At 54.5% G+C, this 27,512-nt stretch overlaps 1 protein-coding gene across 1 annotated transcript in view; it reads right to left on the reverse strand.

Moving 5' to 3' along the window:
- Window positions 1-22,393, reverse strand: part of EP400 (E1A binding protein p400) — a 97,871-nt gene extending 75,478 nt beyond the window's left edge. Inside the window, exons 1-3 of the mRNA XM_042911081.1 lie at window positions 22,298-22,393; window positions 11,745-11,908; window positions 7,693-9,053 (exon numbers count right to left, since the gene is read on the reverse strand). Of these exons, the coding sequence (XP_042767015.1) occupies window positions 7,693-9,018 (1,326 nt within the window). The 5' untranslated portion in view covers window positions 9,019-9,053; window positions 11,745-11,908; window positions 22,298-22,393. The remainder of the gene's footprint in view (window positions 1-7,692; window positions 9,054-11,744; window positions 11,909-22,297) is intronic.
- Between the last annotated feature and the right edge of the window lie 5,119 nt (window positions 22,394-27,512).

Here is a 27,512-nt window from a genome sequence, read left to right on the forward strand (position 1 = left end):
TAAATATTTGATTACAAAATATATCACGCACACAAAAAAATATCCCAAAACGCATATGTGACCTTAAAGGCATAGTAAAATCGATGAGAATTTAAATAGTGGGATATGGCTGTTCACTGAACACTGTTCAACTTTTCTGTTTGAAGTTCTTCATAATAAAACGTGGAGAAGGGAAAGGAGAAAAATGAACACACGCAGTTGGAAAGAGTAGTAACAGCAACCTCCCGTGGGCTGTTCACGAGGCTCAGACTGCCGCTCCTGCCCCTGCCCCCTGCCCCGCCCGGGGACTCGCCACCTGAGCCGAGTGTGCACGAGTGTGCACCTCCCGGGACGCCGTCAGCTCAGACTCCCCCCACAAGGTACTCCTTGGGCTCTGCTTCCTAGAGAACCTCCCGTAAGCCCTTCCGCTCCATAAGGTGCGGCTGAGCCCCACACACACCCACGGGCGTCGGGACCACGGCCGCCCCCCTCCCCACCGGTGGCTCTCGTCAGCACTCCTCTGTATGAACGTGAACGATCCACGGATCCGGGCTCCTGCTGGGGGTCGTCCGGTTCTTTCCAGGCGGGGGCGATTAGGACCAGCGCTGTGGGGAACGCTACCGTAGCCGGTCTCCGGTGTAGACGCTCGAGAACTCCTCACGGCACGCTGACGGGACAAAGGGTCTGCCCGTGTCCACCTTTTCAGGTCACGCAAAATGTTCCCACACACCTCCATGCTACATTCCCGCCAAAAGTAGATGAGAATCCCACTGACCTACGTCAACAGATTCTGTCCAGTTTCACTTCTGGAAACCTAGTGAGTGTGGTGGCGGATGACAGTGGCTTAATCATCTGTGTCACTGTGGAGACCGCACCTGTTTCTCGTAAGCTGACGGGCACTCCTTGCCTTCCCATCCCCCCGTCCTCAGGCAAACATTTATCAACCCGTCTATAAACACGATAATGCGTTCCATTCTGCTAAGCATGAACGGAAAGACGCACTGCTGATAGAAGTTCCCACGATCTCAAACGTAAAGAATTTAACTTCGATCGTGCCGGACTCGTTACAAGAAGCACCTACGCGTCTGAGGGCCAAATTACTATTCCCCACCAGAGGGAACCGGAACCGTGCAGAAACGAAGCCTGGGCTGGGTCGAGGAATACACAGGATGAACCTTAAACGCTCTGTGCTGGCAAGGAAGGAGGGGCTCAGAGAGTGACGCAAACACATCAATGGCGCCCGAGGGCCAGCTCGAAGGTCTCCACGTCACCTGCCATTTGACCATCAAAACACACAGCAATAGAAGAGGGGGAGGGGAACGGGCAGCGGACGACGGCGGAGGCACGAGGAGGCCCAGCGGAGGTGGGCAACGCGGGCACTTGACAAAGCCCACAAACCCTAACGCTCAGGATCTGCGCACGTCCTTCCAACAGATTACACCTCGATGTGACGGAACTCACCACCCTCGCGGGCCAAAGAAGAAAGATCACATGATCACACGAACAGATGCACAAAGAGCATCTGACAAAATTCAACAGCCATTCGCGATCAATACTAGACATAAAGAACCCTCCACCCGGTGAAGGACGTCTATAAACTCCGCAGGCAAATATCAGGCCCACCGGTGAGAAACGAAATGCTTTCCCCCAAACATCGGGAGGAAGGTGAGAATGTCTACTCTTACTACTCCATTTAAGAGCATATTTGGAAGCCCTTGCCGGGGCAATAAGGCAAAACAAACAAAAATAAATAAAGGGCATATAGACAGGGAAAAAAGAAATCTTGCCTCCTTTGCAGACACAATTCTCTATGTAGAAAATGCCACGGAATCTACAGAAAAGCTCCTAAAACTAATAAAAGAGTTCAGCAAGGTTGTGGAACATAGGTTCAAATAAATCACCCGTATTCTTATACACTTGCAAGGAACATCTCAAATTCTTTTTTGGTTGCCATTTACAGTACCGCAGAAAAACCGGACTACTCGGTTACAAATCTAACAAAATAGGTACGGAATCAGCATGCTGAAAAGTCCAAAACACAGACAAAAACAAAAAATGACCAAAACAGAGAGACACGGCATATTCCAGACTGGAAGGCTCAATACGGTCGAGACACTACTCCTCCCCAAACTGGTCAAGAGACTCAGTACAATCCCAATCTAAATTCCGTAGACAGCGACAAAGCGGATTCTAAAATTTCTATGAGAATGACCAGACCAATTTTGAAAAAAGCAAGTTGAACCCACACTGGTTTCAAGCCTTCCTACAAAGCTACGGTGGCCGACAACGTGTGCCACTGGCAGAAAGACACACACACGAAGAGAAGACCGAAGAGTCTAGAAAGAGACCCACACAGACAAGAGTCGGCTCGTGTTCGGCCAAGATGCAAAGTCAGCGCAAGGGAAGCAGAACAGTGGGTGTACGACACGGTCCGGGCACAACAGGAAATCAACACGCAGAAAAATGAACCTCTGCGTACGTCTGCCACGTCATCCACAACTTTACTCAGAGGGGACCGTGGACCATACAACTTCCAGGAGAAATCACAGGCGATATCTGTGACCTCAGGCTGAACCAAGAGTTGAGATACGACACCAAAAGCACAATCCATAAGATTAAAAAAACGGTAAAACAGTGCATCGAAATGTAGAACTTCTGCTCTGTGAAAAATAGTGTAAAAGAAGAAAAGCATAAGCCTTAGAATAGGAGAAAAACATGTGCAAATTTGTACCTGACAAGAAACTCACATTCACGATACAAAGAATTCTCAAACGCGACAGCGACACACACGATTCAACTACAACACTCGGCAAAGAAACACCAAGACTTTCCCAAAGAAGATACACAGCTGGCCAGTTGAGCCCACAAACTGGAACCACTGCACACATGTCAGCACGACCAGAGAGGACATACGGGGCCCAGCAGCCACGGGGGGGTGGCAGGAACGCGGCACGGAACAGCCCCCCCCCCCCACCCGGGCGACTTTGGCAGCTTCTCCTGAGATCGAACCCACACTCAGCAACACCCCGCAGTCCTCCTTTGAGGTTGCGTCGTACCCACAGGACACAAAGGCCTAGGTTCGCACACACACAAGGCTGGATACGAACAGTGACAGCAGCTGTGCTAAGTAAACAAGCCAAGTGTCCTTCAAAGGGTGAACGAATAAACAAACCGAGAAAAGACTACTGGTAAATGGCATAGCGTGGACACTCAGCGACAGAAGCCACACGCGGTAGGGCTCCCTCTAGATTTCATTCTGGAAACGGCAAAACCACAGAGGCAGAGAGCAAAGGTTCAGAGAGGGCGACAGAGCGGTTTCTGGACCGCCATGGTGGCCACACAACAGAACCGGAAACAAAACAGAACAGAACTAGAAACTCAATAGAACTAGAGACAAAACAGAGCGAGTTTCACTGAATTAAATAAGGCTAAAAAAAAAGTACCATCAGTGACCTAATCCACTGATTAAAATAAAAACCTACATAACAAATACAGAAAGCGCACCGTTAACAGCAGATGGCCAACCGCTAAGTGCAGAAGGGACAACGGAGCTTGACGATCCGTTTTGCAAGCTTTAAGGTGAAAGCGGACTTTGGAAAGATAGTTTAATGAGATACGGGATATTTACACGGTCTCAAAGTATCTTCCCCAAACTACTCACCATTTACCAAAGGAAAGAGAAGAACTTCCACTGCAAAAGCCTGGTGGACGCCGTCCTCCCCCAGCGGTCAGAGTGCGCGTCACCGGCTGCAGGACCGTGGACCGCACGGCCCCGACACGGCCGTGACCTAGGCACGGGCCACCTCTGCGGCACTCCTCTCAACGCTACACGGCCCACGTCAGACAACCTGCTCTCCAAGGACATTCCACAAAACAGCCAGCCTCGACTAAAAATGGTGAAGGTCAGGAAAGACCAAGGAGCCAGCAGGGCACCTCGGTGGCTCGGTTGGTTAAGCATCTGACTTCAGCTCAGGTCATGATCCTGTGATTCGTGAGTTCGAGCCCCACGTCGGGCTCTGTGCTGACAGCTCCGAGCCTGGAGCCTGCTTGGGATTCTGTGTCTCCCTCTCTCTCTGCCCCTCCCCCGCTGGCACTCTGTCTCTCTCTGCTTCAAAAATAAACAAACAGTAAAAAAAAAAAAAAAAAAAAAAAGGAAAGAAAAACACAAGGAGTCAGCCCAGATTAAAGACGTGCCACGACATTAATGGAGACATGACAACCAAGCACTGTCAATGACCCAAGACTAGGGTGAAACCACTACGGCTGACCCTCGAACAACACGGGTTTGAAACGCACAGGCCCACGTCTGTGCAGATTGCTGGCGACAGCAGAGTGCTGCAACTGTGTTTTCTCTTTTTCCTTAGGGTTTCCTCCTCTACAGCTTACCGTAAGAACACGATATATAAAACCCATAACGCGCAGAACATATTAATTGACTACTTAGATCGTCTGTAACGCTTCCGGTCAACAATAGGCTCTCGGTAGTTAAGTTTTGGGGGAGTCAAAAGCCGTATGTGGATTTTCCACTGTGCGAGGGGGATGGTGCCCCTGCACTGTTTAAGAGTCCGCTGTATAAAGGACACCATCGAGGCAAGAGACAAAAACTGCACGCGGGCCGTGGCTTAGTCGTAGCACTGATGCGACTTGTACCGCGTTAAGCAAGGGAACAACGTCCCTACCAGATGCTGAGGATTAGGGATAAAAGCGCATGGCCTGGCGTGGGCACCTGCCTGTCACCCACTTCCGGGGGAAACGTGTGCGGACACACGGAGGAGAGAGCGAAGACACCACAGAGGGGCAAAAGGTGCACGTCCGGGGAATCCAGGTAAAGGACATAGAGGCAGTTCTTCCAAAAACTGTTTTTGCAACTCACACGTACATTTGAAACTGTGGCAAACTTAAAACTAAAAAAACTGTTTACAAGACAGTGTCACTACAAACACGAGAGCACTTTCGTGCCTTCAGACCCAAGAGCTGCCCACTCCCACTCCGTCCTAGTAGAATCTGATCTCTGCTTCCGGGTTCTCGGCATCGCCGAGGGCACACTGAGAGATCTGCTTCTCAAACAACTAACGCTACTCAGCTCGCCCTCCGTGGACACCGTGCGGAGCCTACGGTCCCGATGACTCCAGACTGTCTCCCTTCAGCGCTTCTTCCGGCTGCGGAAAACATCAAGTTACCACCTGCTTACACCTTTTTTTTCTCTTGTTCTGTTTTGCACTGCTCTTAAAAATACAGGTAGGAGACACAAGAAAGAACCAAACATTTAAAACACAGCGCACAAGGAATCCCGAGCACACATTCAACGGGACGGTGTTAAATGACATGCATGCTGGCGCTACCGCTGCGTTACAGTCGACACACAAAAAATGATGATGCGTTAAGGTCTGTGCTGTCATTGACTCATGCAACTTAATTTTATCACCTTATATGCAGGAAGGCTTTTTAACTTTTTAAAAATAAGGAATGGGCTCTGGACAAAAATGCTGAAGAGCAAATAGTAAATCGAAGGTTAAATTATCTGGATGGAGGGAAGTCTGGGATGAGGCTACATTTGAGAACCATCGAAAAGTACCTGAAACGGTTGCTGCTGGGATGAAAAAGCAGCAGAAACATTTGGCGGAAGCTGGGTTGCTATAGCAACGGGAGTACCAGTCTGCCCATCCTTTCCTGTCACAACCTTTACCTGAGAGGAAATATTTTGAGAAAAAAAGGCAACATAATTTTTAAGACTGCTCAAAATCTTGTCAGAATTTTATCGCTGATAAGCTCGGCGACGTCTGGTGTTTAAAAATGGAACGCTTTTGCATTACCTCCCGTAAGAGGACACCGAACTGACTCACGGTGGTCTCGCCACGTAACAACCTGACTCGGCCGCGCGCCTCCGGTCTGAGCGCGGGGCGGCACCCGTACCCTCTGCGGCTTCGAACCGTCAACGGGGAAGCGGCAGGCGGTGTCCGGGCGCCAGAGCCCCGAGACCCTCACGGGCGACCCGCGCTGCGTGCCAGCCGCCCCGGGGCCTACTGCGTCTGTCTCAGCAGGAAGGTGCAAAAAGGGAACTGTTTCCTCGCTAGCACAGATAAGGGGGGGCTGAGCCTTTCGGACAACGCTGGAGTCCAGAGAGAGAACTGAATTTCACTATTTCATGGCAACAGAGGTGTCGTCCTCGAAACAGTCGTATAAACTTTTGGAACATAAAAATGGTCCTTTCTGGAAAGGGTGTTAAAAGAAAACACACAATGGCAAAGCCACACAGATACGTCCATAAATCTCAACGAGGACGGCAGAGCAAAGAGATCAGCTTTTGGTCAGCAAAGGCTGATTTCTTTGCAGGAGAAGAGCTGACAGTGAGTTCGACTACTTGAGCTGTATCATAAAACGAAGTCAGTCCCACCAACGTACTGTAGACTACACAACACAAAGGCACAAAGCACAGCACATTACAGCAGCCCTCGCTACCGCCCTGTTTTCATCAGCTTCTTTTTCAGGAAGTACAAGTAAAAGGGTCTCAGCGATCACTATGGAAATGAAAAACCTCAACTGGGGGATTCACTAAGCAGCCGTTCCAGGCACCCGAAAACTTCACTGTCTGAAAGAGATCCTACTCGGTAGGTACTTGCACACACGGGAGTTTAATTTCTCAAACTGAAGGGGCGCCTGGGTGGCTCCGTCGGCTCAGCGTCCGACTTCGGCTCGGGTCACGCTCTCACGGCCCGTGAGTTCGAGCCCCGCGTCGGGCTCTGTGCCGACGGCTCAGAGCCTGGAGCCTGCTTCACATTCTGTGTCTCCCTCTCTCTCTCTGCCCCTTTCCCACTCACACTCTGTCTCTTCCTCTCAAAAATACATAAACATTGAAAACAAAATTGCTTAATTTCTCAAAATGAAGACTACATCTAAAAATTGAAAAACTCTCATTTTGCTGTAACAACTGTGTTTTAATCACAAAGGCACCACACAAATATACCTAGTGACTTAAAATCATGACTGGTATTCTATAAAAACCTAGTGATTCAAATCCCTTCTTTAAAAACCACATGTGGGGCGCCTGGGTGGCTCAGTCGGTTGGGCGTCCGACTTCGGCTCAGGTCATGATCTCGCGGTCCGTGAGTTCGAGCCCCGCATCGGGCTCTGGGCTGACAGCTCAGAGCCCTGGAGCCTGTTTCGGATTCTGTGTCTCCCTCTCTCTCTGACCCTCCCCTGCTCATGCTCTGTCTCTCTCTGTCTCAAAAATAAATAAATGTTAAAAAAATAAAAATTAAAAAAAAAAAAATAAAAACCACACGTGTGGGGTTTTCAACAGGTGGGCCCGTAGGAGTAAAATGTGAAACCCCGACAAGCAGCCAGAAAGTCTCCACACCTCTAGCGTCCGTGCCGGCCAAGACCCATGCCACCAGCCGAGCACAGGGGAAGGCTGGGTCGTGCCAGGGTAGCCCTCGGGAAACGGGACCACCTTTCTCTGGATGAAAGTGCTCAGTTCTGGACAGCAGTGCTCCTGGGGCCACCCTGCATCTTCCTGCCAGCATCCAGAACTGCCCCCCCTCCCCCCCACCTCAGGAAACAACAAAACATGCCTTCGGGTCTACTCCCGGATCACATCCTGATGAGACCACATCCTAGAAACACCCCGGGCTCGTAGGTTACACGTCAACAACAGTCACCTAGGCTCAAATCTGCGTAGCATGGTCCTCTAATTGTTACGCTGCCGTTTCTCACCTCGTCATTGATAACCTCAGACTTTTCTTCCTCCTCCTCCTCCTCCTCCTCATCCTCCTCCTCCTCCTCCTCCAGGTCCAAATCATTCTGCCTAAGATAAGCTTGCAACGGAGCATAATGCTTCTTCTTAAAAGCCAAGAAGTCCATCATGTTCCCTTGGAGGTGTTGCAAGAAGAACAACTCAATCAGGTACTCCTTGAAGGCCTCCTTCAACACCTCCATCTCTCTGTAGTGATAGTCCAGGCACTGCTTCCGCATCTGGGCCAGCTCCTGAGAGGCCGGGGGAATCTCCTCCAACTTCTTGGGAGCCTTCCTCACCCCCGCGCTCCCCGCAGACGTGAGAGGAAGGCTGGAGAGGCCCGGGGCCACCGTGGTCCTGGAAGGGCTCGTGGGGGGCGGCGGGGACGTCATCCCAAAGGCCGAAGCCCCCCCGACCCCGACCCCGACCCCGGGCAGCAGGGGTCTGGTCAGTGGCGGCCCCTGCAGCACCTGCTGCGGGACCAGCTGCCCCTGGATGATACTGCTGATCTGGGGGGGCAAGCTCGCGGTGGTGATGTGGCCGGGGCTGGCCAGGGGCTGCAGGCCGGCCGCGCCCGCGGCCGCGGGGCTCTGAGGTCCCAGGTGGTGGACGGTGCCCCCGGACTGCGCGTGGGGCTGTGACAGTCTCCGTTCTCGGACCGCGATGGGCGCCCCCGCGTGCTGCAGCTGCACCTGGGTGCCCGGAGCCATCTGGGCGAGGCCCGAGCTCTCCTGAAACACAAAGTGCCCGCCCCCGGACGGGCTCAAGCTCATCTGCCTCACCAGCACGCTGGCGTCCACGAAGCCCCCGGTGGGACTGCTGCTGCAAAGGCCCAGGCCGGGGCCGGGGGTGCCTGCCCGCACGCTCTGCAGGCCCGGCCCCGGCCCGGGACTGGGCTGGGTGGGGCTCTGAGTCTGCACCTGTTGTGACAGCGGCGAAGTGACCTGGATATACGACGGAGAGCCATGCTCAAACCGCCTCTGCTGGGCGCTGAACTGGAAACCTGGAGAAGTGGGGCTGGGGAGCGGCAGAGGGGCGAGCGTGATCTGGGGGTTTCCCCCCACCACTGGTCCGACGCTCTGAAGGGCGAGGTTCACGTTCTGCCCGGTCACGGGACTCCTACTCATCAGCTGCTGCACTTGGTAGCCGGGCGACTGAGGCGCAGACGGGCTGGCCGACGGCGCGAAGGGCGTGGCCGGGGACTGGGGTGGATTTGGGTGGGCCTGCTGCTCTTCTTCACTGCTGGCGAAGGCCCGGGGCCTCTGCAGCTGGTGCTGGACGCTCTGAGGGCCGCTGCCATGGTGCATTATCGCCCCCCTTTTTAATCCAACTTAAGGTTCTCCTGAAAAAAATCAAAGTTAAAATCGAGTTACTTGAGTCAAGTGTAACCGTCTGATCGGCACTTACTACGAGCGCCATTAAGCAGCACCAGAGAGAGATTCTGAAGGCACGCTCCCACCGGCATCTGACGCAAGTGAGTCTGAGATTCCTGTCGAGCCACGCGAGAGACGGCGCTGGAGCCGAGGTCCCTCAGCACAGACGAGGAACAGGTCCTTTGGGGTCACAGTTGTGCCCAGGGCCAGGGCACAGCCTGGCTGTAGGTGGGTGATCCCAACCGGCTACCATGGACGGTAACCGGCATCACCAGCTCGAGGCCAAGCAGGATCTGAACTCGGCACTGGCACTGGTGACGGGTACGTTTCTCCCCAGAGGCCTTCCCCTGGCCTCGCGGCCCTTCTCTGTTCCCACACACGGTGGAGGGATGGCGCCCTGCTCGCCGGCAGGCATGACCGCTGCCGAGTAGAGGCGCGGGCTGTATGCTGCCATCACCCCATGACCAGAACAGAACACCCCACCAGCCCCCACCAACTTCTGGGCTACATCAACTGCCAGCACACAGAGCACCCACTACGTATCAGACAAACAGTCTCTTCTAAGCTCCTAAAAGAGAGGGCCCAGGCCTGGGGCCAAAGCCTCGCCTCAGACCTGTTGCGGGAGCCAGGACAAAACAGGAAGATGCCTCAAACCTCAGGGAGAGAAGGGGAACGGTGGGCACTAGGGCCCTTGCTTGGGGAGAGTCTCCCTCAGAGGTTTGCAAACTGTCTGAGCCCGGTACCATGGCTTCAAAGGGCTCCCACCCAAAAACTGCTTCGTGCACAGAACTAGGGAGGCGCTGGGGGAGAGGAAGACACCCGCTGGGGGTCACCTCTCAGGACAGGGCTGAGCAGGTGGTGAGGTGGGACCCCAAAGTGCTCCCAAGTCAGACCCGGCTAGAGAGTCTATGTCCGCAAGGGACAGGGTGCCACCCACAGCTCCCACCCCCCGACCCACCGCCCCCCGCGGCTGTCTGCTTCCTGCTGTGGCAGGGTCACAGGCACAGAAACACCCTTCCATGGTTTGAAATTCCCACCTGGCTCCCCGCTTCTTGGGTGTTCCTTCCATCCCTGCCCCCCAAAACGAGCAAGAGGGCCGGCCCTCTCGTCCTCATAGCTCATCTCACAGAAAGTAGGGATGCAAACATCATAAACCAGAAGTTATCAAGCTGACAAAGATACATATACGCGTGGAGTGCCCCACGGCCCCAGGCCCCGGCTGGAGGAGACGGATACATGCAATCAGAAGCCACAGGACGTACGGCTACACGAGGCAAGGCTGAGGAGGCTGAAAATCAGGGCCTATTTAAACAGCAGAAACGGCACTCTGTGCTCGGCGGGCGCCTCTGAAGACAGAGCCCAACGATCACAGGCCAGCAGCAGCACGCGTCTACACGGGAAATCAGGGCCACAGGGAGGAAGGCTTCGAGCAGCCACCCCGACGGGCGCCCCGCAGAGGGGCCTCAGGCATGCCTGCTGCTCTCAGAACGAGCTTCTGCGCCTGGTCCTCGTAAGCACGCACCGAAGACCAGCGCGGAAATGGCACAAAGACAGAACTACAGGGTCAACACGCACACAGGAGCACAGTTGCGGTTACTTCCCTACAATACGTCCCCAGAGTGAGCAGTGAGAGAAAACAGAGGCCAGGAACAGACTCTCTTATGTCTCACAACTCACAAAACCAGGGGAAGGTAAGAGTCAGGGGGAACGGATCACTGACACGTGGTGAAAACCCCATTTAAAGTGTCACCACAAATCGTTCACCAAAATAAATGAAGCACTTTACAAGCTAACGTTCCAAGTTTTTTTACCAGACGTAGGAAAGTCAAAACGGAAATATGTAAAGAACACAAAAGTGAATACTTACTAAAGCTCTGAAGAGAATTCAAGTCCCTAAACTTAACGCGGTAAAGTTGTATCTGAAAAGACACATGGATTTGAAAACACGCAATTTAAAAATGTTTAAAACTCAAAAGCAAATCATCAAAATCATGACTATTTGGGGTAATTACAACAAAGGACTACGGCCAGTATCACAGAAAGCACTCCTGTAAACTGAAAAACACTCAAACCCCACAGAAAAATGAATCAAGGACAAAGGTTCACGAAAGAAAAACATGTACTTAAGCAGCTGGAAGGACAACATCCAACCTCACTACTAATGAATGCGACACGCATGGAAATAACTACCTCCCAGGCCCACTTGGCCGAGATGTTAAATCCCACAGCAGGCGCCCTGCCAACCCGCTAGGGGGTGTGGGAGGCAGATGGGGACACGGAGTGGAGATCTCAAAGGGCTCAGAGCCCAGAGCATGCCTAACGGGGTGGGCGATGGTGCTGGGAAAGCAGAAGCAACCCATCTGACCCCATTACCTTTGACCCAGTAATACTATCTCTGGGAATCTCTCCTGAGAAAACTGACCTATTTTTTTAAATTGTGCGTAAAAATATTCGTTGCAGTAAAATTCAGTAAAAAAAAAACCCCAAAAAACAGAAATATCCAGTGTCCAAGTTCTAGATGGAGACTGTAATAAAAACGAAAAACGTTCAAACATGTTAAGTGAAAAGAGCGAGACACCGATATGTAATATAACCACCACTCTGCTGAAAGTATAAATTACACAGTGATCCAGTGAAACATGTCAAATACAAACACTGACCTTCACCTGGCAAAGGCACACGGCACTGGAGCAGCCACACGCGGAGCCTCAGCAACGCAGGGACCAAGCTAGTGACATGCCCACACCAGGACCAGTCGAGAGACGCCAAGGAGCGGCCAGACTCGAGGATCATGTACCGCAGGTCACTGACATGACGTGATATCCTGGAACGGGCAAAACCAAGGGACAGAGATTAGACAGACCCTGGGGGCTGCAGGTGAGGCAGCAGCAGACCTGAGAGGAGGAGGAGGAGGAGGAGGAGGGAATTTGGGGGTGTGGATCCGTTTCTCCACTTGATTTGTGAGGATGGTCACAAACGCGTTTGTCCCAAGTCACAGAGCCCACACGCTAAAGCGTGAACTCTGCTACGTGTAAATTACATCTCAGCTTTTTGAAAAAGTGAATCCTGACTTCAGTGAGCTTATGGTCAAGATACAGAAATAAAGCCAATCGACTACAATGTAAAGAAATTGCTTACATAAAGCAGCTTTACCCCAAAATGTGCCACAGGTACCCCAAGGGAGAGCAAAGCTACCACCAATGGCAAAACAACATTTTTTTTTTTTTTTTTTTTTTTTTTTACGGCGGCTGTGTCTACTTTCAAGGTCTATCAGAAAGAGCTGGAGCCAACCCTGAAGCATGGGCCACGTGGGCACTGCTCAGGAGGAGGCCAAGGTCAGTGGCACCAGGCTAGCAGACCACGAGTGCAAGCCCTCAAGACCACTGCACGCAACACTCACCGGTGCCACCGGCAGGACGGTGCCAGCCACGGGCCCATCTGTGCCTGCTGCTGCTCCGTCAGGGCGGCAATGACATCATAAAGGGGCACATCTGGGGACCAGGGAGATGCCACTCTAAGGAATACTGCCTGGGCCCAGTTATCAGTGGAGGGCAGGGCTGCCCGGGCCAGGTCCCTTCAGAGGGTGGGTGGAGGGCCCGGGAGACCGGACGCTTACAGCAGCTGCTCCGAGCCCGCTCGCTTAGGCCTGGAACGGCTCCCGCTGCCCGCCCTCCACTCCCAGCTTCCCATCCGGGATCAGCCAGAGTCCAGGCGGCTAGGGATCAGAACCCCCCTTCCTCCCCTTCAACAGGTCGGGAGCTCAAGCCATGAGCCTTGCTGCCTTCCCAAACCCACATCCCTCTCTGCCCCCACGCTTCCCCAGATCCGGCCGGGGCCATCTCCCGCTTCGGGTGGCTCCGCAGTGTTATTGCCATGGTCACGGTGCCCCACCCCGGCCAAAGCAGGGCCGGGCACCGTTCATCACGCAGGGAGCACTGCTGTTCCTGCAGGGAAGTGTTTCTCAACGTGTCCGCGCACAGAGCATGCTCACCGCCCCCTATGGGCTGTGAGGACCCAGAGCGGCAGACACGGGGTGTCAGAAGACAGTCCGGCTGCTAAAAATAAGGACCAGTCCAACACCCCAAATGCAAAAACCAGAGCCTAGACTTGGCCCTTGAGATCCACCAAAACACGGACTACCTCTCCGGGGCTGCTCACAAGTGTGGACTACAGGTCTGCCTCCGTTCACTCGCTCCCAGCCCTTACTTATGAGACGAGATTTCCTATTACGAAAAACCAGTAAAACCAGGTACAACTCCAGGATACGCATTTCACCTGTACAGCATCGCTCCTAGTCAAAAAATGGCAATTAAAACTGAGGGGAAGCGTCACTGCTCATCTACAGACCGAACAGTTCAGAAGCCAGGCGGCGAGCCTGCCGGGGAGGCCACGGGGAGCTGCGGGACCCCCAAACGGGCCTGGAGCCGCCGCGCACACCTGCCCGTGCCCGTGCACGCACTGAGGCCGCCGCTCCGCTTTGCCCTGAGTATCCACCTCCCGTACAAAAACACACCCACGCGCCCGCACAAAGTTTTATTTGTAAACGCAGAACATCAGGACCAAACGCCACGTCCATCCACGTCTCAGAGACGGGCTGAATCCACGTGGTCCCTCCATTTCGTGCAGCACCACGCGCGGCCACACAGATGCAGGAGAAAGCTCTCGTGCGTTCACGCAGGGCTAACACGGAGTCAGATAAGCAAAGTGCAAAAGACCATGTGTGAGACGCTACCCTTGCCCACGAGGAAAAGACGGAGACATATAGATACATCTTGCCTGCACTGCACGGTCTTCTACCAAAAAAAGCCCCCAGATACACACATATCTGTACATACCTAATTTTTTCTTGAGAAACGTCGTTCCCAGTCCTGTTCGTTACAACAGTCTACGAGCACTGACGTCTCATAAACATCTGCTCATGTAAAACAGGTACTCGTGAAGAATGAGCCAGAAATGAAGGAGGCTGATGACCTGCCGAGGGTGGTGTAGACAGAGCGACAGGCAGTGGAGACAATGACACTCCTATGCACACCATCGTGTATCACTTTGATTTTCAGAATCGTGTGAGTCACATCTTCAAAAAGCAAAATTAAACCAACAAAGACGAAGAACTCCCTAAAAGCCAATACAAACAGAAACGACAACGGAACTCTAGAAAGGACAACGCAGTCGCCAATGGAAAAGGGAAGGCAGGGGACAATGGAACAACTCCGTGCTGCTGGACGAGAACCAGGAGTCTGTATAAACACGGCTTTTCCCCTTAAAACACATCTAGTTCTGCTACCGAAATGGCCCACAAGCAAGGACACCCCTGAAGAATGGAGGACCCCAGGGGCAGGGGGGCAGGACACGATGACACGTACCACCAGCAAGCAGGCAGCAGCCTCCACAGAAGACAAAGGGGAGAAGGGCTAGGAGATGTCAGGACAGGGGCTCCTGACTCTGTTAACCTTACCCATCTTTGAAAGAGTAGTCAGACCTTCACTTAATGCTATTTGAATTTCAAACTAAGGTTAATGCTGAGAATAAAAACAAATCGAGGCAATGAAGATTAACTAAAGCTGCTCCTTTCACCGCAGCCTCTCTACAAACAGAGAAGCTGATGTGCACCCAACCCCCACACTCCTAAAAACCGGGGGGGGGGGGGGGGGGGGGGGGGGGGGGGGGGAGGGACGGAGGGGAGGAGGGGAGTCGAGCAGGCAGCCACAAGTGGGTTAAGAAAGAGCAGGGTGAGGGGTGCCTGGGTGGCTCAGTCAGTTAAGCGTCCGACTTCAGCTCAGGTCATGATCTCGCGGTCCGTGAGTTCGAGCCCCGCGTCAGGCTCTGTGCTGACAGCTCAGAGCCTGGAGCCTGTTTCGGATTCTGTGTCTCCCTCTCTCTCTGACTCTCCCCTGTTCATGCTCTGTCTCTCTCTCTGTCTCAAAAATAAATAAACATTAAAAAAAAAAAAAAAAAGCAGGGTGAGGGGCGCCTGGGTGGCTCAGTCGGTTGGGCGCCTGACTTTCAGGCTGTGATCTCATAGTTTGTGAGTTCGAGCCCCGTGTCGGGCTCTGTGCTGACAGCACGGAGCCTGGAGCCTGCTTTGGATTCTGTGTCTCCCTCTCTCTCTGCCCCATCCCCACTCATGCTCTCTCTCTGTCTTAAAAATAAAATAAAAACATTAAAAAATTTTTTTCTTTAAAAGAAAGAGCAGGGTGGGGGTTCCTGGGGGGCTCAGTCAGTCAAGCGTCCGAGTCTTGGTTTTGGCTCAGCTCATGACCTCATGGTTCATCAGTTCAAGCCCCACGTCAGGCTCTGTGCTGACAGCCCAGAGCCTGCCTGGGATTCTCTCTCTCTCCCTGTCTCCCTGCCCCTCTTCTGCTCTCTCAAAATACATAAACTTAAAAAGGAAAAAAAAAGAAAGACTGGGGTGGGGGTGCCTGGGGGGGCTCAGTCGGTTAAGTGTCTGACTCTTGATCTTGGCTCAGGTCATGATCTCACCATTCGTGAGTTCGAGCCCTGCATCAGGCTCTGCACTGACAATGCTAGCCTGCTTGGGATTCCCTCTCTCTCTCTTTCTCTCTCTCTCTCCCCCCCCGCAAGTAAATATGAGGAAAAAAAAAGACCGGGGTGAAGAAGGATGCTGGGGCTCCGGGTGAGCTGTGCCCCCACAGGCCAGGACAGGAACTCCTTCGGAGCGGGCCAGATCGGATCTGAGGCCTGGGAGATCCAAGCACCGCCACGCTGCGGTTCTGTGAGGAAGCAGCTTAAGGAGAGCCAGGGCCAGGATGGAGACCGAACCCCAACCCACGGTAGCAGCAGCTCTGCCACAAGGACCTTCCACAAACACCCATTTGCAGCCACGTGAAACCTCCCTCTTCTCCCAAGAAAGCACTGCCATTCTCCATAACATCCCTCTGCAGAGAGTGCCCCCTGCTCTCCGCTCCCCCAGGAAAAGTGCTTTCTAGCAGGCGGCTAGTACTCCCCTAAGTAACCTGGTAAACACCAAAAACAAGGGGCGGGGGGGGGGGGGGCACCTGGGTGGCTCAGTTCATCATCCAACTTCAGCTCAGGTCATGATCTCACGGTTTATGGGTTCGAGCCCCATGTCAGACTGTGCCGAACAGCTCAGAGCCTAGATCCTGCTTCAGATTCTCTCTCTCTCTCTGCCCCTCCCCTGCTTGCGCTCTCTCTTAAAAATAAATATAAAAAAAACAAAAACAAAGGATACAACAGGCAACACTGGGGAAGCTAAAAAAAAAAAAAAAAAAAAAAGGAGGGGGTGAGGCTTAAACATAGTAGACACTGCTTTTATTTCCCTTGAAATGCTTCCCAAAACTTTAAAAGGCAGATGGATGGACGGACGAGTGATAAAGCACACACAGAAAAATGCTAACAGAAACTAGGTCATGGGTATGTTGGTAGTTTACTGTATAATCCTCTCAGCCTCCGTGTTTCTTTGAAATTTTCCCAGTAAAATATCACAGGAAAAAATCAAGGGCTGTAACCGGAGTCCCAGACACCGACAAAGCGTTCACTCTTTCTGGCCCTGATCAGAGCCGATGACGAAGGCTCCATACTCATTCCTAAGGTATGTGAATTCCAAATGTCATAAAGCAGGCTAAACAGAGTTTTAAAACAACGTGGCATTCCCTGCGTCGTGCCGCAGTGCCACAGCGCGGAAACGGGGACCGAGACCTCCACGTCCCTTCTAACTTAACAGGCCAGGACGCCAAGGGTCTCCAGTCGTGGCAGTGGCGGAGGTCCTTCACCTGACGGAGCACAGAGCTCCGTGCTCCCCAGGCAGACAGGATCTAGCTCAGCTTGAGAGGAAAAGTCCGCACAAACTGAAGAAGTCCCTCCCCTCACAAGTCACAAAGGTGCGAGCCCCCGCCTCACCGTACTGCCGTCGTTTCTCAGTCTTTTACCCACAGCCCCTGAAGGCCCTGCTCAGACATTTCTCTCCGAATCCCCCCACGCCCCCTGTGAAATTTTAATCCCACGGCCACGGCACATATCCACTGAAGCGCCTGACCCTATGTGAGGCCTAAACCACTGTCCTAATACTTTTTTCACCCTCCTCCCAAGCACCCATTTTCAGTCCCTTGCGAGAAACACCGCCCTCAGGCGTACCGTGCTCCCGCTTCTAATGCACAGAAGGAAACCCGGAGGAACGGACACCCGATCAGTTCGTTGTGGGGAGGACGTCGAGAACGGGGGGAAAGAGCGAAGGGCAACTCTGGCAACCCGTGAGAGCTTCCGTGCCGCGCGAACGTCACGCAACGTGAATTGCTCACGCGCTGCCTGTGCTAGAGGACCAGCCGCGACCCGAACACCCTTCAGCAGGGGAGCGGCTCAAGTGCGGCCACGCCACTCAGCATCGGAGGAAAGAAGCTCCGGGACAGGCGGAAGCCGGATGAAGCGTAGACGCACGGCGCGCCGAGAGAGAAGCCAGACTCGAGAGCGTCCACACGGCCAGCCCAGAAAGGACAGACACCAGTGGCTGCCGAGGGCTGGCGGGAGGGGCTGGGTAGGCTGGCAGCGCTGGGGACCTGTCTGGGGTGAAGACGTTGTTGTGGCTCCTGACTATTATGGAAACGACACCACATCTGTCAAAACTCTCAGAAAGCCAAGTGAAATGGCCGTGAGGTTATGCGAAGACCTTCCCTCCCACTCAGTACAGAAATGATTTTAAAAACTTATTGCTACCCTAATGCACCAAAACAAGATAAAAAATTCCACTGACCAGAAATAAAGCAGCAATCACAGTGGGCGGGGCTGAGAATACAGGCCGGAAGGACACTCAGCCCAGAAGGAAACACTTGAGGCCCAGACCTCGGCCCCTGAAGGCAGCGGGCACCCAGTCCCTCTCCAGGAAGCCGAGGGGCAGAGCCAGGCTCCCTGAGCAACATGCTGCCCTCCCACCCGAAAAAGGCTCGGCTGCCTCTTGCAGCTGCAGGCAAAACCTGAGGAAGGAAACAGGCCAGGCGAGACCCCGTCTCTGGGACTGCAGAGCCTCGGGCGCCGCAAGAGCGGGACGAGTGGCGGACCCCAGAGGCCCCGCTGGGCAGCCACAAACCCCCTGACAGAGAAGGAAAGCTTCCCTCCCGTGCAAGAGCAGGGACATAAAAATGGGGGCAGGGGGACGGACAGAGAGAATTCACTTCCCGCACACAGAACCGGCGCTACGGACGACGCCACGGGCGGCCGGACATTCAACCTCAGTTGGATGCGGGGTCGGGTGACAGACTCTCTCCCTGAACGCCCCAAGCCCCCCCACCTCCCACCTGACTCTCTCCCCCTCCTCTCTCCCTGCATCAAGCGTCACCTCCTGCGTGTGTCTGTCCCTCTTGGAAGAGCCAGTTTCCCTCTTCTAAGCATGTGAATTCTATTCCTCGGCATCCCCTGGAATCCTTCGTTACCTAGTATGCCCAGTTCCTGCCAAATCCTCCTGCTTTAGAGAAAAATTTGTTCATTAATATGTTTACTCAATAAATATTTATTACACACTTACTCCAAACACTATGTGAATCACTGGGGGTACAAGAGTGAACACAGCGTCGTTCCTGCACCCACAAGGGGGACAGGCGACACGCGAAGCTGTAGCTGGCAGACAAGCGCAACAGAAAGCTGTGGCAAGGTAAGGGACAAAGACAGTGAGTGTGAGTGACGTGGGCAAGGTGCGGAGTCCCACAGAAGCCGGTCTGAAGAGGGGCTTCTGAAAAGAAAGAGTCAGACCACGTAAGGACCCGACGTTCCACACAGGGCCAGGGCTCGCCCGGGTCCGGAGCCAGGTGTGGCTGGGCCAGGGGACAAGGAGTAAGGTGCGGGGGACATGAAGTAGCAGTAAGGACCTGGTCGCCAGGTACTTCATGAACTGCCCGAAGAACTTCTGGCTTTTCTTCCCGAGGGAGACGGGAAACCATGGAGAGCTTCAAGAAAAGAGATGCACAGTCTGACTCCTGTCTCGTCTTGATGTTTGTTTTTGAGAGAGAGACACAGAGATGGCACACGTGAGCAGGGGAGGGGCAGAGAGAGGACGATGGTGGATCCCAAGCAGGCTCCACGCCGCCAACAGAGAGCCCGGTGTGGGCGGGGCTCGAACTCACCAACCAAGAGATCATGACCCGAGCCGGAGTCTAACGCTTCACCGACCGGGCCACCCAGACGCCCCTGATTTGTTTTTAAAACGTCACTCGGGGAGCCTGGGTGGCCCGGTCGGTGAAGCGCTGGACTCTGGCTCGGGTCATGATCTCTCGGTTCATGAGTCCGAGGCCTGTGTCCGGCTCTTCACTGAAAGCGTGGGGCCTGCTTGGGATTCTCTCTCTCCCTCTCTCACGGCACGTGCGCGTTCTCTCTCTCTCTAAAATAAATAAACGGGGGCACCTGGGTGGCTTAGTCGGTTAAATGCCCGACTTCGGCTCAGGTCACGATCTCGTGGTTCACGAGTGAGAGCCCCGCGTCGGGGTCTGTGCTGACAGCTCGGAGCCTGGAGCCTGTTTCAGATTCTGTGTCTCCCTGTCTAACTGCCCCTCCCCTCTATCTGTCTGTCTCTTTCTCAAAAATAAACATTAAAAAAAAGTAAAATTAAGTTAAATAAACATAAAAAAAAAACAAAATAAAAACGTCACCCAGCTGCTTTGCTGAAATTGCAGTGCAGAACAGCTCAGGTGAGCAGGTGAAGCAGGGAGGGGAATAACCCAGGTAAGAGAGGGGCGACTGTGGCCAAGAAGGCAGTGAGGGGCAGCCAGGCTTGAATTCTACTCCGAAAGTGCTGACAGGTCACATTTAGGATGTGCAAGAAAAACAAATCAGGCCAGAGGCCTGAGCTGAGGAGCCACAAATGTGGAGCTGCCTCCAAATGAAACGCCACAGCGTGTCAGCGGCAGGTGCCACACGAGTGCAAGTGTGGCGTGGACCTTGGCTCGGGAAGATCCAGGCAGGAGCTGCACGTTCAGGCGATGCTGGCGTGGGACCTACAGCCGTGACACAGGGACCGCCCGGCTGTACAGACCGGCGAGGAGGCCTGGGGACTGCCCTGAGGCGTCATAACGTTTAAAACGAGGCAGGTGGGAAGGAGCCGGCAGAGGGACTGAGGCAGCGACCCGCCAGGTACGAGGACCAGCAGGGTGGCGTCCCAGCGCCACCAGGAGACAGAGTTTGGCGGAAGCCAAGGGCAGCCGGGTCAAAGGCTGTCCACAGGGGCCCTGGCAATGTCACAGCTCGGGTGACCCCAACAGGAGCGCTTTCAGAGGAGAGGTGGGGCCAAAAGCTTCAGTGAACTTGGTTCAAGACAAATGAGGAGAGAAGGTGGTGACGGGAAGGACAGGATTTTTTCTAAATCTGGCGTAAGAGGAAACTAAGACCTAGAAACGGTGGCTGGAAGATTTGTATGTCGTGACAAAATACGCTGCAGCGAGGATAAACTCAAGACAAGACAACATCAGAGCCGTGGCCTAGAGCACACGAGCCGCGGTGCATCCGACACGAGAGAGCAAATAACGGCCGTGAACACTGCAGCGCCACCAGCAGCTAGCCCGGGAGGGAACACCGTGTCATCACCCTGTGTTTACAAAAGCACATAAACCCGCATTATACAATCTTACTAAAAAAAATTACACAGGGGCGCCTGGGTGGCTCAATCGGTTGAGCAGCCGACTTCGGCTCAGGTCACGATCTCGCGGTCCGTGGGTTCGAGCCCCGCGTTGGGCTCTGTGCTGACAGCTCGGAGCCTGGAGCCTGTTTCAGATTCTGTGTCTCCCTCTCTCTGACCCTCCCCTGTTCATGCTCTGTCTCTCCCTGTCTCAAAAATAAAAATAAATTAAAAAAAAAATTACACGGACAGAACAAAGTGCCGTTAAAAAAACATCAGTTGTGCTTGTTTTTAGGCGGCAGAATCATTTCATTTCAAAATATAGTTCTGCGTTTGCTGCAACCGTTCAGAGAGCATATTTGTTTTACTGACTCCACTCAAAACAGTTACCAAAACCGTTCTATTGCATGTGTCACTTCAAAAACCAATCAAAAAATACAGAAAGACTCAAACATCTACAACAGCAGGGATGGGCACCCACTAGCACTGGCTGTCCCCTTCTTCTCTACTGATCAGGTGACATCTGAGTAGAGACGGAGGGCTCCCGATCTCTGTGGAAAAGTGCTCAGGCACGGGGGACAACCAGCGCAAAGGCCTGGCGGTAAGAAGGCTGAGCCATCTGAGGAGCCCAAGTGGGCTGGCTACACAGCGGAGCCTCGAACATTCCGACTACGCTAGTGCGCAGCGCGCAGCCGCGTCCAAATGAGCCGGGTTTGCATCGGCCCAGGTGTCCCCCACAGAAGGACTCGAACAAGTCACTTTCCCTCTGCACCTGTTCCCACATCCGTGAAGGAGGGAGGCCTCGCGCAGAAGGACCTGTGCACCGGGGAATACCTATCCTTGTTGAGTATGTCGGACGTGCAGACTCCAGAACCAAACAAAAATCGAGCCAAGCCAACAGCTAACTGAGACCACGCGGGACCCCGCGGCCTGCCTGCAGTGAGGGCTGGAGAGCCGCCCCGCCTGGCACCCGGGTCTCTGAGCCGCGCCACTGCCTCCTCCACCCTCACGGCGTCCCCACCCACCCGGGCGCCCCGTCAGCGCGGGCGCCGTCTCTGCGCCAGCGCCCCCTAATTCGCCCTGGCGCCCCATCACGGCGGGCCACATCTCTGCGCCGGCGCCCCCCAACTCGCCCGGGCGCCCAGTCACCTCAGGCCGCATCTTTGCACCAGCGCCCCATCACGGCGGGCCACCTCCCTGCGCCAGCGCCGCCACCGGCCTCTGCGCCCCCTCCCCACCCCCTCCCCGGCGCCCCGTCACCGCGGGCCCCATCTCTGCGCCGCGCCAGCGCCCCCCACCCACCCCGGCGCCCCGTCACCGCGGGCCGCGTCTCCGCGCCGCACCAACGCTCCCTCCCGCAGCCCCGGCGACCCTCACACACCCCCACCAGGCCCGACTCCCGGCGCCCCTCCCCCGGCGATCCCGTCTCCGCGTATCGCGTCTCTGCGCCAAACCGGTGCCACCTCCACCCCCGGCGCCCCCGCGCCAGCGCCCCCCCAACTCCCGGCAGCTCCCCCCAACCCCGGCGCGCCCCCGACTACACGCCCCTGGCGGGGGAGGGCTCTAAGAAGGCCGGGCGCGAACCGCAAGACTCCCGACCCCGACCCCCAGCGTCCCCGGTCACGCCGCGGCCTCACCTACCCGAGGCTGGACCGCACTCCGGCCGCGTCCGGCTGAGGCCTGGGGGCGGCGGTCGAGGCGGCGCCGCTCCGCTAGGCGCATCCGGGACCGCAGGAGGAGGAAGCGGCGGCGCGCCCGCTACGGCGAGCCGGAAGTGACGTCGCGCGGAGGGAGGCGACGAGACGGCCAGAGGGCTAGAGCGGTCGGGAGAGGGGCGGGCCGACGGGCCGTTGGCGGACCGGCGTGGCGGAGTGCACAGCCGTCGCTTCGGCCCCGAGGGTGGGCGGGGCTAGAGCGGCGTCCCCAGACCCCGCGTCGTGAGAACTAGGACGCTGGTGCTTCCACAGGCTGTTGAGAAGGGACGCCACATCGCAGGGGTCAGAATATTTGCAAAGCATACACCTGATAAGCGAGTTGGATCCAAAACAGACAGGGAGCTCACAACTCAAGCAATCAACAAACAAACGATTTTTAAAGAGCTTGTTTGCGGGGCACCTGGACGGCTCGGTGGGTTGACACCCCGACTCTTGATTTCCGTTCAGGTTGTGATCTCATGGTCGTGAGATTGAGCCCTCCGTCTGGCTCCGCACTGACAGCTGCTTGGGATTCTCTCTCTCTCTCTCTCTCTGTCTCTCTCTCTCTCTCTCTCTCTCAAAAAATTGAACTTAAAAAAAAATTTAAAGTTTCTTCTTTCTTTGCATTTTAATTAGTTTATTGACTACATCTGTGTCTCATACCTTTTTTTTAATGTAATTTATTGTCAAGTTAGCTAACAGTTTATTTTTAACTAAGTTCTGCACCCAGTAAGGGGCTCCAACCCACAACCCCGAGACCAGGACCGGAGCCAGCCAGGCATCCCGGGACAAAGGAGTTTTAAGCAGGCGAAAGACTTGAGTGGATATGTCCCAAAAGAACAGACTCCTGGCTCAACATCATCCAGACCAAAACCCCTTCTTTTGCTAAGACGACCTGGAAAAAGTAAGTGCTGGCGAGGCCGCAGAAATTGGGACCCTCGGACGCTGCTGGCGGGGATCTCAAATGATACGGCTTCTGTGGAAGACAGTTTGGCACCCCTCCAAGTTAAAGACAGAGCTGACATATGACCCAGCTGTTCCACTCCCTTAGTGTATAGCCAAGAAAGTTAACAACACATGTCCACACAAAAACATGCACACAAATACTCTTAGTGTTACTCGCTACAGCCAAGAAATGGAAACAACCCAAATGAATGGATAAAATGTGGCCGTGTCCATACAATGGATTGTTACTCAGCCAATTAAAGGGAGCAGGTCTAGCACACCTGCTACAACATAGATGAGCCTTGAAAGCAGAACTCAGCGGAAGAATCTAGACGTGGAAGGCCGAATATCGTGTAATTCCATTGATATAAAATGTGCAGAGGCGCCTGGGTGGCTCAGTCAGTTAAGCGTCCGACTTCGGCTCAGGTCATGATCTCACGGTTTGTGGGTTCAAGCCCCACCTTGGGCTCTGTGCTGTCGGCTGGAGCCTGGAGCCTGCATCAGATTCTGTGTCTCTCTCTCTGTCCCACCCCTGCTCGTGCTCTGTCTCTTTCTTTCTCAAGAATAAACATTAAAAAAAATTTTTTTTTCATGTGCAGAATGGGAAAATCCGCAGAGGTGGAAAGTAGGTTAGTGGTTGCGGCAGGCTGAGGAGAGGCGGTGGGGGGTGACTGCAACCGGCCGTGCGATTTCCTTTTGGGGTTGATGAAAATGTTGTGAAATTAAGTAGTGCCGATGGTTGCACAATTTTGTGAATTTACTAAAAACTACTGAACTGTGTACTTTGAAAGGATGCCTGTATGGTATGTGAATTATATCTCAATAAAAAATTCATTTACAAAAATGAAGGCCAGAGCAGTAAAGTGCCTGGGCAAAGTGCAGGTGCAAAGGCCCTCTGGTGTTAAACTAAAAATCCTTAGAATAAACAAAACTAAAATCTGGCTATAAAAAGGAGACAAGAGGGGCATCTGAGCGGCTCAGTCGGTTGAGTGTCCGACTTTTCAGCTTGGGTCATGATCTCATGGTTCATGAGTTCGAGCCCCGTGTCGGGCTCTGTGCTGACAGTACAAAGCCTGCTTGGGATTCTCTGTTTCTCTCTCGCAGACCCTCCCCTGCTCTCTCTCAAAATAAATATTTAAAAAATAACAAAAAGGGGACAAGAGTGGGCAGCTGCACCTACTAGTTGTTCCAGAATCACATGGAAAAGAACAGCTTCCCTCAGATTGAATTGCCCGGGTGGGGACTGGCTCTTTTTTTTTTTTTTTTTTTTTTAATTTTTATTTATTTTTACATTTATTTATTTTTGACAGAGAGAGAGCAATAGTCGGGGAGGAATAGAGCGAGGGAGACACAGAATCCGAAGCAGGCTCCAGGCTTTGCGCTGTCGGCCACAGAGCCCCACGCGGGGCTCCAACTCACAAACTGTGAGATCATGACCTGAGCCGAAGTCCGACGCTTGACCGACTGAGCCACCCAGGCGCCCTGGGGTCTGGCTCTTTTAACCTTCAGAAGGCTCTCCTGCTTGGTGAGGCTGGAAACTTACAACGTACCTGCCACAATCCCCCACCGCCAGAGTCCGGTGGAGTTAGCCCCCTTCTGTTGCCGCATCTGTGACACTGGAGGTAGGAGGGAGGTGACCACGTCCCTCCCGCTGCTCCTGGCCGTACTTGCTACCTGACAGCAGGGCTGTAGAACTCGGGTCTCCCCTGCAAGGGAGGCCCAGTGGTGGGTTGCCTTCAACTTGGAGCCGCGGACAGTGGTGACTTCTTGACACGAACCCCTCATCCTGGGCCAAAGCCCCGGGCAGCTTGTCAGCAGCTCCACGTGTGTGGCCGTGCGCCGGGAGCTCCTGTCCCCCCACCTCCAGAGGGAGCATGAGGAAAAGGTGCCTCAGTGGGTCAGTTCCGTATCGTTCTGGAAACCGTTCCAGACCTGGTCCAGTACGAATCCAGGTCCTTGAGCCTCCCACCTTACCCCCCGGTCTGTAAGCTCCAAGTTTCCTGTACAGAAAGTCTACAGAACCAGAGCATAACACCCTCCCCTCCAGAAACCCGTGTGCAGTCTCGATACGGCTGAAATGGCTTCCCAACGTGTCCCCGGTGGCTGACTCGTGCGCACACCCCACATGCTGGCCAACGGGGGATCTGGCAGGCGGCCGGGATCCTCCCTCATCCAGGGGCCAGGCCAGGGAAAGGAGGTGCGGGTGCTTGCCTTCCTGCGTCCTTGGGATAACACCGCTTTCCTGCTTGAATCTGAATGCTGGCATCTGATACCCCGACTATGCCGATTCTGACCTTAGCTTCCTGGGGCCTCCCACGCTCAGGGATCGTGCAACCCAGTCAGAGGCTCGCCCCAAGGTCAGGCTTGCTCCCCTGGGGTTCTGGAGGAGGAGCAGAGGGCAGCTCCTGTCATGTGATATTGGCAGGGATCCAATGTCAAGCACCTTCCATGGAGGGCAAGAGCTATCAAAACCAAGTGGCCATCGGAGACCCATCAGACCACTGATTCTGCATCTGGGGATACTCGCATGTGGACAAGGAGGTACAGCGATGCCCGGACAGACGCCCAGCAGCAGGCTGGAGACCGGGGCCGTCTGCAAGATGAGCCACCAGCAAGGACCACGCAGATGCTCATGTCTCTGAAACCACGCTATGTCGAGATGAGAGTTCAGTGTGCCTCGTAAGCCTTCATCGGTGTGAAGAGAGGGGTCAGAGGGGCTCACACGTGCAGAGCTCTCTGGGAGGAGCCACGGCAACCACTAGGAGCAGGGGCCCTGCAGAGGCCCTGGGAACGAGGGACCGAAGGCAGCCGCTCTCCTCTGCACTGCTGCCCCAAGTGTGTGGATTACTTTAAAATACCACGTACCCATGAGTCCTCCAAGGTGGTTTAAACGGGTCACCCACTAATTACCTGCAGTCACAACTGGGAGTTATCTTCTCTAGTGGTTTGATCTTCCAACCAAGACCTCGTGTCCTTTCACAGGAAAACCCAAGGTCCCAGTAGCTACTCGGCTAATTTCTGCCCCCAGAAATGACTTAGTAGAGAACCCTGGCTATCACAGGGGACACTGACGTGCCTAAAACCAGCCTCCAGACGTCCTCCAAACCCACCTTCCCCCGGGGGCTCCATCTGTCAATCGCCCCAGCTCATCAGTGCTCAAACTGAGCTCAAGTCGGCCCCAAATCCTCCCTTCTGTGCTCACCTCCATCCACCTGGCAGCAGGAGGCCCAACTACCTTCCTGGCCCCACACACACCTCACTCACCCTCTGCACATGGCCTCCCCAGGTCACCACCAGCATCCTCAAAGGTCTTCCTGATCCTACTCGAACTACCCCATCTATTAACCCTCAAGAAGACCTCAAGAATATCTGCCCAGCCCCCGTGCACCCAAGTATGCCCATGCACACACCCCACACATCACAGGCATGCACACATCTCATGGGCACACGGGCGCCACGCGCACACACTCAAGCACGCAATCACGCGTGCACGCACAGGAGTGCACGCGCATCACATGCAGGCACACATCACGTGCACACGGGCGCCACGCACGCACACACAAGCACACAATCACACGTGCATGCACAGGGGCACACACGCATCATATACACGCACACATTGAATGTACACACAGGCACCACGCACGCAATCGCTTGTGCATACACACACAGGGGTACACACGCATCGTATGCACGCACATACACAAGCATGCACATACAAAACGCACCCCTCCGCCACGCGAACTGTTCCAGACTTGCCAATTGCCCACCCGTCACCCGATCCCCCTCGTCTTGCTAACAGGTCACTTGTGTTCCGTGCCATGTTGCACACCACTGGGTAAAATGCATCCCCCAGTGTCCCTCGCAGTTAGACCAGCCTGCGAGACGCGCTCTTGACCAACGAGAGAAAAGGCTACTGGTGGGCCTTTTGCCAGGAACGCTCCTGGAGGGGCCGCCCTGTCCCTCTTCTGTCCCAGTCCCCCCAGCAGGAGCGTGGGCAGCACTGGGGTGGACGTGACCGGGTGAAGGCGTGTGGGCGGCTCCGGGGTCAGGGCCACCTGCCCGGCTTCTCTGGCGCCGCCGCACTGCCCAGCTCCATCCCGAGGGCCCGGGGCGGGTCCGGGCTCCGCTTGCCAGCGTCATACTCTGTCCCTTTACAGCACGCGGCACTGCCTCCCTCTCCGGACGCAAAACACACAGAAACGTAAAACAAGGGG

Source organism: Panthera leo, chromosome D3 (genome assembly GCF_018350215.1).
Source record: "Panthera leo isolate Ple1 chromosome D3, P.leo_Ple1_pat1.1, whole genome shotgun sequence".
In the NCBI taxonomy this organism is placed as follows: domain Eukaryota; kingdom Metazoa; phylum Chordata; class Mammalia; order Carnivora; family Felidae; genus Panthera; species Panthera leo.